General features: G+C 40.3%; 1 protein-coding gene and 1 long non-coding RNA gene across 3 annotated transcripts; one reads left to right on the top strand and one right to left on the bottom strand.

Annotated features, from left to right (window-relative positions):
- Nucleotides 1-529: 529 nt before the first annotated feature.
- LOC148661470 (uncharacterized) lies at nt 530-2,800 on the bottom strand. The gene is made up of 2 exons (XR_015939542.1): nt 2,586-2,800; nt 530-1,033 (listed from the first exon to the last, which is right to left on the bottom strand). It is a non-coding gene; the product is annotated as an uncharacterized LOC148661470 (long non-coding RNA).
- Nucleotides 2,136-12,919, top strand: nsmce4a (NSE4A component of SMC5/6 complex). Of its 2 annotated transcripts, none has more exons than XM_088635260.1 (11): nt 2,136-2,207; nt 4,940-5,210; nt 6,458-6,538; nt 6,924-7,054; nt 7,376-7,527; nt 7,985-8,084; nt 9,380-9,470; nt 10,074-10,168; nt 10,275-10,323; nt 10,955-11,037; nt 11,891-12,919. In XM_088635260.1, the coding sequence occupies exons 2-11, from the start codon at nt 5,003-5,005 to the stop codon at nt 11,963-11,965; spliced, it is 1,065 nt and encodes a 354-aa protein (XP_088491386.1). In that variant the 5' UTR covers nt 2,136-2,207; nt 4,940-5,002; the 3' UTR covers nt 11,966-12,919. The 2 variants fall into 2 exon arrangements, with proteins under 2 accessions (XP_088491386.1, XP_088491385.1); XM_088635259.1 differs by lacking the exon at nt 2,136-2,207 and adding an exon at nt 3,579-3,724.
- The last annotated feature ends 2,741 nt before the right edge of the window (nt 12,920-15,660 follow it).

Consider the following 15,660-nt stretch of genomic DNA (forward strand, 5'->3'; position numbering starts at 1 on the left):
TGACCCTCTGTGTTACAGAAATGTCCTCTGTGTTCTCAGTTTCAAGTGGACTTCCACAATTAAATTCCTTGGATTTTAATTGGAATTTAAAGTAGAAAAAGGAATTCCACTTTAAATTCCTTGTCATCCATATCACCGAGGACCTCACATGGTCTCTCAACACCACCTGTCTGATCAAGAAAGCACAACAGCGCCTGTACTTCCTAAGACGGTTGAAGAAGGCTAAGATATGTCCCCAGATCCTCACTACCTTTTACAGATGCACAACAGAAAGCCCACTGACAGGCTGCATTACAGTGTGGTATGGCAACTACAGTGCTGCTGACCGCAAAGCCCTACAGCGGGTGGTGAAAACTGCCCAGTCCATCACTGGGGTTACCCTCCCATCTATCCAGGACATTTATGACAGACAGTGCTTGAGGAAAGCTCTAAGCATCATCAAAGACCCCACACACCCCAACCATCTGGAAAACGGTACCGGAGCATTCGGGCCCGGACTACCAGACTCAGATACAGTTTTTACCCCCGCACTATCAAACTATTAAACTCCCAGCCTCTCTCACTCTCACCTCACCTCTCACCTATGATCTGAACCTCACAGTGCCTTCTTTCTTTCTTACCAAAAACCCAAACACACATTGAAAATCTACCTCTACCATACATGTCAAAAGCTCACTCCCCATAATTTCTATCCTTTCATTCTGTTAATGCATGTTTTTGCACATAACCTGTTACCTTTTTGTTGTTTTGCATGTTGTCTCTGTCTTTCTTTTGTTATACAATTGAATTGTTGTTGTAGTTTTTTTTTTCTTTGTACTACTTATGTCCGAGAGCTAGCTAAATAGCATTTCGTTATACCATATACCTGTATATGAGTATAATGACAATAAACTTGAACTTGTAACTTGTACTTGAACATAGCATCCTCTTGTGTCCTGTGTTCCGTGTTCTGCCATTGATCTTAAGGAGTCAATTCGATTGGATTTCTTGGAGAAATTGTGAATGCCTGAATCAGGTCACCTCACAGCCTTCACTGTTCAAGAACAAAAAGGTGAAATAATTTAGTCCGTGTATGACACTCCTTTGAATCCAGGAATACATCTGATTGCTCTTTTCTGAACCAATTCCAGGGCAGCAATATTTGACTTGTACCGTGGTGTTGGTACAGATTTCTAACTGAGATCTTAATAGTGCATTGGACGGTTTAGCACAAAATTCCTTGATTTAACGATTTAAAGGCTGCACAGCTACCTATAAAACCTAAAACATCTGTGTGACTTTTGGAATTCAACTTTTGCAGTGCATTTGCAGAGACAATTTCAGTATCACTTTAAAAAATATAATTTGTTTCAGTCTGATCTAAAATTGCGTGACAATGCAATAAGGAGCCAGTAATCCAGACACACAGCCAGATGCTCCTGAATTTATCCACAAATGTTGAAAGTCTCTGCATTGACAGAAACTACATACATTAAACCAACCCTTTCGTAGCAATTTTCAGCAAAGACCAAAATGCAGCAATTACGACTATCAACAAGGTCTTTTTTATTATTCAAACATCAGAATATGAAGTTCTACAGGAACTGTACACAGGAGTGTGACCCAGCACATCTAATCCATCTAATCTTTTTAAATATCTGACAGGACCAGCTCTTGTGTTTGAATTAATAGTAAATTTCAATAGCATAATTACAGTACTGATTGTACCAAAGGCTAGTGCATGAATGAGCTGAACGATCTAGTTTAGACCCCCGTCTAAAGCTGTCCAGCCCTGGAGCGCTGCCTTTCTGAATCTTCGGGTCTTCATTCTGATATAACTCGCAGTTACTCATATAAATCCTCCCAAGGCTGGAGAGTTGAAAACAAAAAGAGAACCACTAAGTTCTCACTAAGATTACTGCTGGCTCAACTGGAAAATAAAGTGCACAGATACTGGGGTAGGCCAAGTTCAGCATTTGATTATAATAACTCTAATAATATTCACATTTCCCATGAGCTTTATGGGACGTTTTTGAATATTCAGGGAGACCGAATTTCCCCTGCATTTTATTCCTGAGATGGTGAGACGCGGCAGCGGATTAAGACTTGTAATTCCGCCTGTCTGTCGCCAGGTGGAGACAACGCTCCAGCGGAAGCTATAGCCTCTTCGGACTTCGGAGAGGGACCGGCGCTTGATATGCTGATTCTTTGACTTACAGAATATACAGGTAGTTGAAGAGTTACTGTCTCGCCATGTTTATTTTTGCATGACTGGAATTTAGCATAATTAGACAATATAAAAAACGTTCAGTCTTTTTATGGTACAGTACACCTACTGGTATTTGTATCGCACAATTCGGTGAATTTACCACAGGTTTACTGTAACACTCAGGTCCCTTTTTTAATAGAACACACACCTTTATCAAAAGCAGCCCCATAAGAAATGAGTGATCGGGTTCAAAGAAATAACTAAACATAAATTAGATGTATTGTAACGGGACTGTTAATTAGCCACGAGTTATCAAACAACGGTGTTTGGTGTATTGTTTTCCACTGTACTCGGCTGCAACCACGCGTACTGCACATCACAGTTCGTCTGTACTTACTAAAAGAGACCTTGCCCTCGCTAGAGCCGCAGTAGCCACAGCTGTAACCATCCCTCACTCCTCTGCTCTCTATGATTGAGCACATCCTCGCAGCCGCCCGCCGCCCAGACTGACCGTCCCGCTGCAGCCCAGCCCCGCCGGCGAGCTTCCCCGACGCGCCCGTAGCCCATAGCTGAGCCACGCTCTTGCGACACAGTCTTGTAGTTTCCCAAGTAAACTTGTGTAAAGAAGCAGTCACATGGGGGCAATCAACTACAGTATCTGCAAGAAGCCTCCCTTGTTGAACTTTAATATAATTAAATGCGTTACGAAAACTGAACAGGGAATTGTAATATTGGTTTAAATTATGTATTTTCTATAGATAAATTACTAGTAGTTTTCCAGAGTCCTTTGTGGACAGAAGTATAAATTATGATGAAGTGTATTTATAACTGATAACACGGGGCAATTCTAAAAGGTATGGCCGTGGGAGACGAACAAGTGACCAAGACAAAAAACGTCCACTTGAGATCTGGGATAAATTACCTACTAAATACCCAACGGGTGTGATGGATGGATGCCCTCTTGCTCTTGTAACATTTCTTAAGGTTTTAATTTAGGAACCTCACTGAACGTGTTCATTTTTCCTGCTTGGAAGAGATTAAAGACGAGTTTCACTTACTTTGTTTACGTGAAAAGGAGTTCGAGTTATTTGCATGCTAGAAAATTAATGTAACGGCAATTGAAATATATAGATAAAACAGTATTTTAATGTGGAATGATTTTACGTTTAATAACGCATTCTGTTTTGCATGTTTTTTTAGAAAACGGCGTTTTTATTTACATTTTGTGAAACGATTTTGGGGAAGTCATATAAAATATGTATTACTGTTTCTGAGATAAAGACCAACTGTTGTCGTAAAATAGCAGTGTTATTACATGGAATCACAACAATAAACATTTGAAAAGATAAAAACAAAACGATACATGCTAGTCTGTGAAACCATGTCATGCACAAGCAGGAACCCTTCACGGAGAAGAACAGGGGTTGTTCCGGACGATAACACGATCGAGTTTTACTTCCGGTTCAGCACATAGACGTCTACTTGAAAACATTGGCGGCTGGTGCACGAGAATAAACAAACCGAAAGTTTAAAAAAGTAAGTTTAATCTCATTGAGAATCCGGATAGGTGAAGATGACTGTTAAATCATAGAGATGTACTGTGTTGTGTGAAAGGAGCAGTGACTTGGGCTGTGTGTCACGCCCTGTGGTTGCGCATTGTGTTGGTTACCTGTAGGCATGTATGACAGATCTTCAACACTTAACATTATACTGTAATGTAGTATTTATGTAAAAATAGTTGATATTCTCACTATGGCGTTTTTTGTACCACATTTTGAAAGGTGATACAAGGTTGTAATTTACCTAAGAGAGCAAGCGACAATCTAGATCTGTTTTGATTTCATATTTCGATTGTGATCAGATCGTTAAAAAGTTTTGACTAATCACTAAAAAATTGGGATTTGTGTAAAATATATTAAATTGGTTAATTATGTCGTTCCAGTTCCAACAACATTTATCCAAGTGTAAATAATAGGTATTTACTAGATATATGCAGGCGCTGAATGTCCTCTAGCCTTATAACACGTCCCTTCATGTTTTGAAGCAAAAACCCCACGCCGGTTTGTGTTGTGCACGTTTTGGAGATGAATCGCAGGATAAATAAAATAGTATTTCAAACTGAGTTAAAACTAAACCGTGAAGAGTCACGGTTTTAATCATAAGTAAGGATAGAAGGCAGACGTCCAAAGTTGTTTGATTTTTTATATATATAGTTTATATGGGCTAGTTTTAGGCTTTCGTGCACAACAAACTGTTGGGGGGGAAAAACTGATTATTTTTAAGTAACTCCATATAGTTTAACTCTAAATGTCTATGTAAATATATTCATAATAAGATATGACTTACAATGAGAGAAATATCCTGTGTAAGAGGATGGCTTGTAATAGAAAGAGCAAGAGGGCTTAAAATCTGACAGGGCTCAGACTGCTTTGGAATGGAAGTCTTTCATTTCATCCATAGTAGTAGACTTGGATGATTTATGTTGCACTCATAGAGAATTTGAAATGCATGCAATATAATCAGTCTACACACCACCATGGCAGGACAATAATTGCGAGGGATAGTGTGAACACAGCCCATTGAGCCTGTCCAAAACAGATCTCACAGAGGCAAACGAACAGGAGGAGACACTGGATAAGGCAGAGTGGTTTTGTTTTTCCATAGTCCAGACTGCTCCGTGCTTTATTCTCTGTATTCTCCGTCTTGCACAAACTAAAAGATGACTTCCTTTTTTTTTTTTGGCGCGACCAGGCTCATCTCTGTAGCCTCGAGGCGGGTTGTGGCTATTGAGGTGCCCCGCAGGAGCCGGCAGAGATGTCTGAAGCAAGAAGAGCGAGCCACAGGTCACAGGAGGCCCCTGCGCCACCGCAAAATGGCGTTGGGGTTCAGAGGCGGGCTGGGGAGGACAGCAATGAGGAGGAGGGCTCTCGGCCAGGGGGCTCCAACATTCACGAGGAGGATGACCCGGCCACTCGCCGCCTCATCAGGCACCAGTACAGGGAGCTCATCAACAACGTGCAGCGTGAGTGCTGTGGGGCGGGAAAGTCAAGAATGAGCAGGAGCTGTCTTTGTGACCTTCCTGCGTTATTACAGGTGTTTTAATATGACAAAGTCCGATAGAGTCAGGACACAGCTTCTCCTAGCCATCAAACCCAGAGTGGAGCACACACAACCACGTCAATATTTGAACACGGGGCTTGATGTGTCTGACATACAGATTGTCATAGGCGTGTACTGTAGGGCATTGGGAAAAGTTTGTTAATTTGCAAGTTTACCTTTAATTTTGGGACACCTGAAAAGGGCTGGGAGGTGTTTTTTCTCTTGCCTGTATGACAGTAGTATATGTGTAATCCTTGTGAGTCTATTACTAGTTAGTTAGATTCATTTTTTTTTATTTTCAGAATGAAAAGCTCTTAAATAACACATGTACTATAGTCTTTACATGCTATTGGTGCATGTGCTTATTTGTTAGTAGTGGTAATATTGTGAACATTAGATGTTTAAAGTTCAAGTATTTTTAAGTTATATATGTATATAGGGCATCACAGTGATCAGCATTGCTGCCTTGTAGCTTTAGAGCCCTGGGTTCTGTTCTTGGGGTGCTATCTTTGTGGAGTTTGTTGCTTTTCCCCGTGTTTGTGTGCGTTTCCTCCAGCTGCTCCAGTTTCCTCCCATATTCCAAAGATACACTGGTAGGTTACTTTGCTTCTGTGAAAAATTGCCCCTGGCGTGAGTGTGTTCACATGTTTGTGAACTGGTGTTCTGCCCAGGGTGTACCCTGCCTTGTGCCCTTTGCTTGCTTGTCCTCCGGCTTCCCTGCTGCAGCCCTGTATTGGATAAAGCAGACAAAAATAGATGGGTGTATATATAATTCCGAGGGGAACATTTTGGGGCAGAGCGGTGGCTCTGTGGCTAAGGATCTGCGCCTGTGGCTGGAAGGTTGCCGGTTCAAATCCCTCAGCCGGCAGAGGAATCTTACTCCATTGGGCTCCTGAGCAAGGCCCTTAACCCCAACTGCTCCAGGGGCGCTGTACAATGGCAGGCCCTGCACTCTGACCCCAGGCTCTCTCCCTGTCTGTGTGTCTCATGGAGAGCAAGCTGGGGTATGCGAAAAGGTAATTCCTAATGCAAGAAATTGTAAAGGGTTAATGTTATTATTATTATTATTATTATTATTATTATTATTATTATTATTATTATTATTGAGGGGTAACTTTTTATATTTGTTTCTTATTAATGGAGTTTGTAAATTGTTGCTGTTTCTTCCAGAGAACCGAGAAGATATGCTGAGTCCCAACAACAACAAGCTCACTGAAGCTTTAGAGGAGGCCAATAAGCTTTTTGTAAATGGTAAGGTTCCCGACTTACAGGCACCTTTATATGTCTAATCATTAGGGCATGCAGAGAGGTGGATTTGGTACCTTAAATACTTAGTTTCAGAGTCTCATATAAGCTAATTTAGAATTAAAAGGTTGCTTTTGCTTAATTACATTGATAATAAGAATCAATTTTTATTTCTTTAGGAGCAGACATGTACTGTACATGTTTTTAGTGTAAGAATATGATACTCCTGTTGTACTGAAACTGGCTGCAGGGGTGTGAAGGCTGCTGCTGTGGTCATTACTGCTCAACATCTGTCTAATCTCCTGGTTCTTTGCCCTACACACCCAGTGTCCCGTGCCATCCAGCCCTGCTTCACCCAGTACCAACCTGTCCTGTCATTTTGTGTCCGCAGTCCGCCAGGCACGCGAGGCTGCCCTGGACTCACAGTTTCTGGTGTTGGCCACTGACCTGGGCAAGGAGAAGGCCAGCCAGCTGCACGCTGAGGGCACCATCTTCGACCCTTCTGCCTTCGCAGAGCACCTGGTGAGCACAAAGACTTCCTTGGGTTTTACTGCTTAGCACAGCTGATCTCAGATTGGCTTTGTACTTGTCAAAACATAGAGAATATGAAAATGCTGTTATTGCGTAGCCTTTAGTTTCAGATGCCCAAAAGCAACTTTTATTAGTGTCTTATGAAGTTATTGTAGGATTAAAGGCAGAAAATCTTCTATAAGCTAAATTGGAATAGATTTTAGTATACAACTCAACTCACTCCAAGTTGCTGTATTGACCTGGTCCTCAAAACCGGGTTGTATGGTGCAGGGAGTAATCTGCCAAGTTGAGGTGTGTTGTGTGTCTGTCCAGTTGTCGTTCATGGGCCTGAACCGTCTGGAGGAGGAGGAGGATGACAGTGATGAGGAGGGGGTTGCTGGAGGCTTCCTTCCCCAAGACGCCTGGCACCAGCTGGGCAGGGAAGCAGAGAAATGCTTCAGAACATCTCCTTCTTTCCATTTCATGTAAGGGACTCCTTGTTTCTTAACTGCCATTCATTTTAGTAGTGTGCTGCTGTGCGACTGGACCTTTGGACACTGAGCTGCGGTGTTTTTTTTATTGGCCTAGGGCTAATATGTGCACCGAGAGTCACAGAAGATGTCCTCAGAACAAAGTGCAGATCACTGTTTTAAAAAACACACCCTTGTGTCGTTTTGATCGTACAAACATGCTCATCTGTACTGAGTGTAGAAACAGCCCTGAAGACAGAAGGAGTAATGTTTGGGTTAAAGGCATTACCAACTCTTTAAATTTTTGTTGTGAAGTGAATAATTATAACGGCGTTGAGCACAAAGTGCTTTGTTACATACTGTGATATGAGGCTGAAATCCGTGGCCAGCAGTCAGCAGTGTAAAAAGATGAGGGCTGCTTGTTTGGGTGTTGAGGGTTGCGAGGTGAGTCGTGTCTTTGTGTCTTTGGCAGGTTTGGCTCCTTCCTTCCAGAGCCCCCTCCTCCTCGACAGCGAGTAGAAAGACAGAGAAGAGCTCCCACCAAGGATGTGCGCAGGATTATGCCCACACAGGTCTGCCAGGAAAACAACTGCCTTGTTTTCATGCTTTTTAAGTGTGCTTCTTTAAACAATTTTGTCAGAGGGGGGATGAAACAAGAAAACTGAAAGGAACGTGAAAGATAAAAGGAGAAGGTAGCTGATGGAGGAAATGACCGTGTAACACTTGTGCTTTCTGGGTAATCACCCCATAGTTTTTATTCATGGTCATTAATCCTAAAAAAAATAAATACGGAAATTATTTTTTACAGTTTCACACATAAGCAGAAACCAGTGGCTAAAATGTGTAGATGAGGAAGAACTAAACAGGTTTGAAATTTAGATTGAAACAGTGAAGAAATCTGGCGTTTCTCAACCTTTGCAATTACACTACTGAATTATAGGTAGGTAGGTTAGGTCCCCTCCTCAGGCCATAAAGGCCCTTTTTCCTCAACCATCTGGCACTGGAGATGGAGGTGATGTGGTCAGGCATCACGCTCCGGCCGGCCTATTACCCCAGAAAGATTAACCCCCAGTACTCATTTGGGAAGCAGGCTGGGTGCATCTGGAAGGAATTAGAACAAGCTACATCGCCTGCCCCTACCTGGGATTGAATCCGGGACCTTCCAGTCAAGAGCTAGACGCCCTTGCTGTCTGAGCTGCCACGGCTCCACTACTGAATTATATCAATATAAAACAATTCCAGCACACAGCATAGTATCCTTCTAAAAAAAACTGACAAATGACAGATAAAAACTGTAATTAGACAATAAATGATATCACAGATTTACTTAGAATCCTTTCTTTCCCGACTTAGTGTTATATCCTTCTAATCCCAAAATAATTTTGCATTACATTTAACAGTGGGATGGAGTTTTGTTTTTGTAAACCTACTGTAGATTTTGTAGATTTTGTTTTTCAAAGCTACTGTAGATGAGCTTTTATAAATTAGTGACTCATCACAAAGAGCATTTTTTTATCTGAAGGGTGCTTGTGTGGTATCTGACAAATATGCTTTCAATGGGAAAAAGTGCCATTTTACCCACATTGTCATTACATATACTGCACTACAGTGAGTTACATCAGATTTCAAAGAGTTGGGCATTAATGAATCATCTCCAACTCTGTAATGGTTCAATTAATATAAATAATTTCAATGCTATGTTACTGCCCTGAAAAGGTGGGGGGTGAAGTAAAGTACAAAATATGTGTTTTTAAGTTTAAATTATGAAGCATGCCTTCATTTTCCAGAATTCTAGATTTACTCTGAAAATTCATTTTTTTGTCGAATGCTCAGCCATTGAGTTCTGGATTTTTTGCTTTTATTTTAGCTGAAGAAAATGGAAGAATCCTACCAGGAAGCTACAGAAAAAGAGGTGGAGAGAATCCTTGGTTTTCTACAGAGCTACCATGACGACGATCGTAAGCACCTGAACTTACAGATGTTTGCTCTTAATGGGAACGTGAGGGATCTAGGACAACAGCGCTTGGATCCATTTGAAAATGGAACGTCTTGTGTATAACGTGAAAAGGACTTAGTGAATATTTTGTAGTACAAATTCTTATATCTGCTGTAGGATTGTCAGTATATTTCACTGTGGAGCAGTGGTTAGAGATCTGTACTTGTAAATGGAAGGTTGCAAGTTCAAAAACTCAGCTTGCTTCAGTAGGATGACATGATGACCAAATATAAGTTACTTTGAATATAAACATCAGTTAAATACACTTAGAATTATAAACTTATTAGTTTCTTTTTTGTCTACTGATCTAGCTCCCTTTTATTTTAATGTCAAGGATTAGAGTCTGCAAAGTTGGAAAGAAATATTTTTTGAGTACTTATTTTTAATCACCTTTTTATCTTAATTTAAAAAATGCATAAAATAAATTTCACAGGGTTCAGTATTTATCATAAGTGTTAAAAATGTCTGGCTACTGTTTTATATGCAATTATGACTTTCTTTTGTGCAAAGTAAGTTTTTTTTTTATTCCATCTTAAAATGGTCCATGTTTTATTTAATTTTTCAGCCACAGTTCCTATTTCTTACTTTGACTTTGTGATTGATCCCAAATCCTTTTCTCGCACTGTGGAAAACATCTTCCATGTGTCTTTTCTGGTCAGGGTAAGTGCTGTCCCTCTTATTGTCAGTAGATGTAAACTGGTTTCTCTAGTGTGTAAGATGAAGCTGGGAACTCCACTGCTGAAGGAAATGTTCTTCTCCCCTTCAGGATGGCCTGGCCAAGATCGAGCTGGACCAGTCCAGGCTCCCCATTATTGGTGAGAACCTTTGAACACAAAATATTCAGGAGTCAGATGGTCAGTGAGCCAATGTTGAGGTGGACCACACTACCGCGTCACAGTTCTTGAGTCTCTGGTTAGATGAATGGACTTGGAGCTGTAACTAGACTAATTAACTCAAAGTAGCTGAAGCAAGTTCACAAAATTGTCATTCAAAAAAAGATAAAACTGTTAGCTAAATTAATCAAATAATTGGCAAATAGCCTTGTTTTTATTCTTTGGGTTTCTTTTTTTACACTGTGTGCTGTAGTTTACTAAAGTCACTGAAGCAGTGTCTGTCAGTTCAACTTGCAATCCAGGGCCTTAACCAGTATTATATTTTAGATGGTGAATAGCTTGTTGCTAGTTTTGCACCAGTAGACTCTTACAGCTAAGTACAGAATTCATTTTTACAGACTGGCACACAGCAAACATGAATGAATGTATCTAATTAATGAGATGTTGATTGTAAGGTAAATCATTTGGGAGTTGTGCTGCATTGTTTGGATTTTCTGTGATTGGTGAGTTTTCTTTGTTGTGTTAGATAGGGTATAGTGTATGTTCATTCATGTACATTTGTGACGAGTCAGTGACCCTTTGTGCAAAGTGATCAGTGGTTCTGTTCTTGCAGCTCCAGTAAAGGCTGAGGAGGATGCGGGCAGTGGGCCAGGGCGGCAGCAGTGTGTCATCTCCATCAGTCCTCGCAGCTGGAAGGTGAGCTGCCTGAACTGTTTACCTTACTTGCAGTCTGCTATTCTGTTCTTGCCTTTACCCTCCCTCTACTCCTCTCCTGTCTCTGCCTTTACCCGCCCTCTGCTCCTCTCCCGTCGCTGTCTTTACCCTCCCTCTGCTCCTCTCCCGTCGCTGTCTTTACCCTCCCTCTGCTCCTCTCCCGTCGCTGTCTTTACCCGCCCTCTGCTCCTCTCCCGTCTCTGTCTTTACCCGCCCTCTGCTCCTCTCCCGTCTCTGTCTTTACCCGCCCTCTGCTCCTCTCCCGTCTCTGTCTTTACCCGCCCTCTGCTCCTCTCCCGTCTCTGTCTTTACCCTCCCTCTGCTCCTCTCCCGTCGCTGTCTTTACCCGCCCTCTGCTCCTCTCCCGTCGCTGTCTTTACCCGCCCTCTACTCCTCTCCCGTCTCTGCCTTTACCTGCCCTCCTCTCCCATCTCTGCCTTTACCTGCCCTCTGCTCCACTGAAAAGGTGAAAAGGATTTCATAGGACAGTGAGGACTCTCAGGAACTGAGTTTGAAGTCTGTGATGCACATCTCTTTTCCTGGCCCTCTCCTTTACTAGGGAAGCAGAGAGAACCTCCTAGATGTTTTGAGATTAATCTGCAATATCCAATGTCAGCCCTCAGCAAGCACTTGATATTTCAAGATAGGAGTGTTGTTTTTAATAAACTAGAATATATACAGTTTGAATTCAAAATAATGTGAAATATAATGCTAATAAACTATAAAGTTTGTGCAAGAAATCCTGGAACTAATAAATCCTGCAATACAAAATGTCATGCTACATGAGTCTCACCTGCTTCTCTACTTACTGAGTTTTGCTTTTGCTGTTTTTTAGGAAATAATTGAGACTTTTGAAATTAAAGAAGCCTTAATAACACCCCCGCCAACAGCTAAAGAAACTGAGTCTTGATAAGAAGAGACCAGAAGACTCCTAGAAATTAAAGGCTGACCATACTTTATGCCCAGAACTCCTTTGATAAGTTTGTTTTTTAAATACTTTATGCTTCAACTTTTGCACCACCAAAGAGCAAATGTTTGTCTCTTATCCTCAAACCTAATTGGATAACCATTTCTTAAAATATTTTCGAGTGACTTTGTAATGAAAAGTGTAAAAAATCTTTAAACAGCTGTCTTTATCTTAATTAACCTACAGTAAGCACGCATCTGCTGAGCATGTGCTGAGGATGGTGACCATGTTTCATAGCTTTAGTTATTGTCTTCAGACAGTTGTGTGACTCGTACTGGAGACCCTACAGTGCAAAGCCTTGCACCAGGGGTATTTAGCTTATATTTATTTCACAACCCGTTATTTGTTTGCATAACGTGACATGTTAATGTGGGCCGTGGTCTAACACAGTTATTTTAACTCCAGAATATCCCCCCTTAATGTTTACATGTATGTTAGTAGTTGGTATTCTCTTGATTAGTTTAGAGACATACACAGTACTGTTTAAGTAAAGGGCTGGTTCAGCAGCTCTATCAGCATGATGACACTGAACAAGAGCCTACATGAGAAAAGGACATTTAGCATGTTTTATTTTGATTTAATTGATCTGTCAACTGACTCGGCATAGAGGGTGAGGTGGTAAAACGTTGTATAATTGTACTGTTTTACATCTTCATTCTTCATCTGGTAAATACCTGATGTTCACGTGCCCCTGTGCACAGGTGACACAGAGCCACAGATTTTAATTGGTTTTTATAGATTTGTTTTATGTATTAAAGTGCCTCGAAATAAGGGATGTCTCCAATAACTTTACATTTTTTAAAATATATTTTTCTTGTATTTTATTCATCCAGATTTGTAAAGAGTTTTGTTTTCCATTTGTACATTTTGATTAAATATTTGATTATATATTTACAATGTGTATTCATTTTTCATTTTAATCTTGACTCATTGCATTTGAGGCCCCTCGAGACTCGGTACTCAGCCCTTCCTGTTAATGTTTGTCATGTCAACATCCTTCACCTGATATCTTACATAAGATTGCTTTTTATCTAGTATTACATTAATTTTATTGTCTCATGAGTGTCGATGATGGACTTGCCTTTTACATGAATGATACATTGTGATAGGTGCCTTTTTATCCATTCACCAGAGAAAGTATTACCTTGGAAAAGAGAAAAGGTTCTATGAGAAAAGACAGAAAACCACTTAATTTAGTAATGCAAAAACAGGGTTCTTAAGTTTTTGTAAACTGGCACTCATTGAAAAATATTTATTTTAACTGACATTTATTAGTTTTGCAGTTGTGTTGGAGTTTGATATCACTAGCTTTGAACACACTTTGTTGTGTTTCTTGTCAATCAAAAGATGTGAAAAGGGCAGTGGTGCTTTCCTTAAACTCATAGTTTAGTGTTAGTCAAAAAGGTGTTACAGTGGCACAGTGTTGAGTAAGTTAAACCAAATATCCCTTTCCTCATCAGAGAGTTACAACTTATCTTGGGGGATTCCCAGGTATTCTCAGATCAGATAAAATATATAATCCCTCTTCTATGTGTCCTAAATTGTCCTGGGGGTATCATTACCGAGTACCTGAATTATCTCAGTTTGTTTCTTTCAACAGTTATCTCAGTCAGTTCCATTGAGCAGTTTAAGACTAAGGTTCTCCCCACTGAACTCTAGCGTGTTCTGCAGGGGTGAGCCCATCAATCCAATGGAAAAATGTCATTGCAGTCTCTTGCCTTCAGTTTCTCCCTTTCAGTCATTACCCAGAGCCCATGACCATAGATGAGAATGGAAATACAAATTGTGTTGTAAATGTAGAACTTTGTCTGCACCTCGGTCCACAACTTCATAAATTTCAGAGCTGGTAGGACAGCAAATACTATACAAGTTCACAAGCCACTAAGGACAGGGCAATAGCTCTCTCCATCTCACCTGCTCTTTTCCAGGAGAGACAAATTACCTTGTATTTAGATCTTCTCTTCCTCGTCCCACTTCACACTCGCCATTGTGCATCGGAGGATATGGTAAGATAAGGTAAGTAAACGATTATTTGAAAGCAACAGACGTGCCACCTATATTAGACAGCAGGGTGTTCATAGGTTTACTGATGTCAGGAACTTCTACCCATTTGGGAATGAGTGTGAAAGAAATTGTTATTTTTGTCAAACTCACCTGCCAGAAGTAAATCCAATCCCAAGCTCCTGTATCGGATTCTATAGCTTGTCTGTTTTGCATGCATTATGGAGTTTCCCTTTAACCTTGAGACAGTGTTTAGGGCTTATTATACAGAAAATAAACACAATAAAAATGTCTTTGGAGGTTTAAAAAGTCATTTAGATGTTCAAGGGATGATTAAAATAAAATTTTAATGAAAGAAGGAGTGATGTTTTAATATTGCATGGTTGCATAATTTAACAAAATGTCACGTTTCTTCAATTTCTCATGGAGACATTGTGGAAGAATACTTGAAAAAGGGAAAATGAGAAATAGTTTGAGAGATTAGGTTTGACACAGTAATAAAAGCAATTCAGTAGCCAATTCCTCCCAGTACCAGTTGTACAGTTTTAAAATAGGTTGACTGCACGAGATTTTTTAAAATCTATTTTTCTTGCACAGTATTTTGTGGATTGTGGGGTTGAAAGAAGGCCATATGCAGACAGATAACACAATCTGGGATTAAGAGGCCTCTCATTTTATCTGTGTGACACATGACGCTCCCTCAGGGATTGTCATCATCTCTCAGTCAGTCTAGACCATGGTGACTGCACTGCCTTAGGACAGGAGCCGGAGCAGCTGTCTTCAGGTCAGTAGGTCGCTCTGTGTGGGATATGCAGATTGTCATTTATCATAGTTTCAAATTGATGCCATGTTTTTTTATTTTTACTTTTCTATAATAGTTTTGCCTTTCTTTGCCAATGCTTTTCTTTCTTCTGTATTATTTTTACTCTAATTGAATGATATCAGTGTTTTACTGACCTGTATGGGAGAAAAACATACAGTTACACTGTTAAGATGTAAGAGAATGGGCTGTTTTGTATAGAAAATACAATGTATTGAACAGATGAGGACTGAGACACCTAATAATGTCTTTATTAAGCTTTTAGCACAGAGGGAGGCAGTCTGAGACTAAGCAGTGTTTTTTTCTTAAACAGCTGTGAAATAGAGAAGAGAAATGTTTGTAGTACTCATGCTTGGACTTTAGTCCTAGCATTAGTCCACATCTGCTTAACGTTGCAGAATTTTAAAGATGCTGACTTCTGATCATTGCCTGTAATCCTATTTTATTCTTTTGGTGTTTGTGTTTGTAATTGAGCAGTCAGCGTTTAACACACACATGAAGGTGGATGGGATTTGCCATTTTTTGCACTACATTCCCATTTTAAACCTGTTACATTCTTTACAGTGTGTTATTTCCAGAACATGCTGGTTAAGCAGCAGCATTTTGTTGCAGGAGTGTTCTAGAGAGGCTGTTGACATGACAATAACCTCAGGGCAATTCAGTAATACAGTTTAATAGACATTTAAATTAACAAGACTTGTTCTGTTCTTTTTTCATTTCACATATGCATGTATACCCTGATATTATTTTAACTGGTTGAGTCTTTTTCGTCAGAAGAATGATGTCTGGTAAACAAGCGCAATTGTGCCTGTAGATG

The sequence above is a fragment of the Lepisosteus platostomus genome, chromosome 6 (genome assembly GCF_059453375.1).
Source record: "Lepisosteus platostomus isolate fLepPlt1 chromosome 6, fLepPlt1.hap1, whole genome shotgun sequence".
In the NCBI taxonomy this organism is placed as follows: domain Eukaryota; kingdom Metazoa; phylum Chordata; class Actinopteri; order Semionotiformes; family Lepisosteidae; genus Lepisosteus; species Lepisosteus platostomus.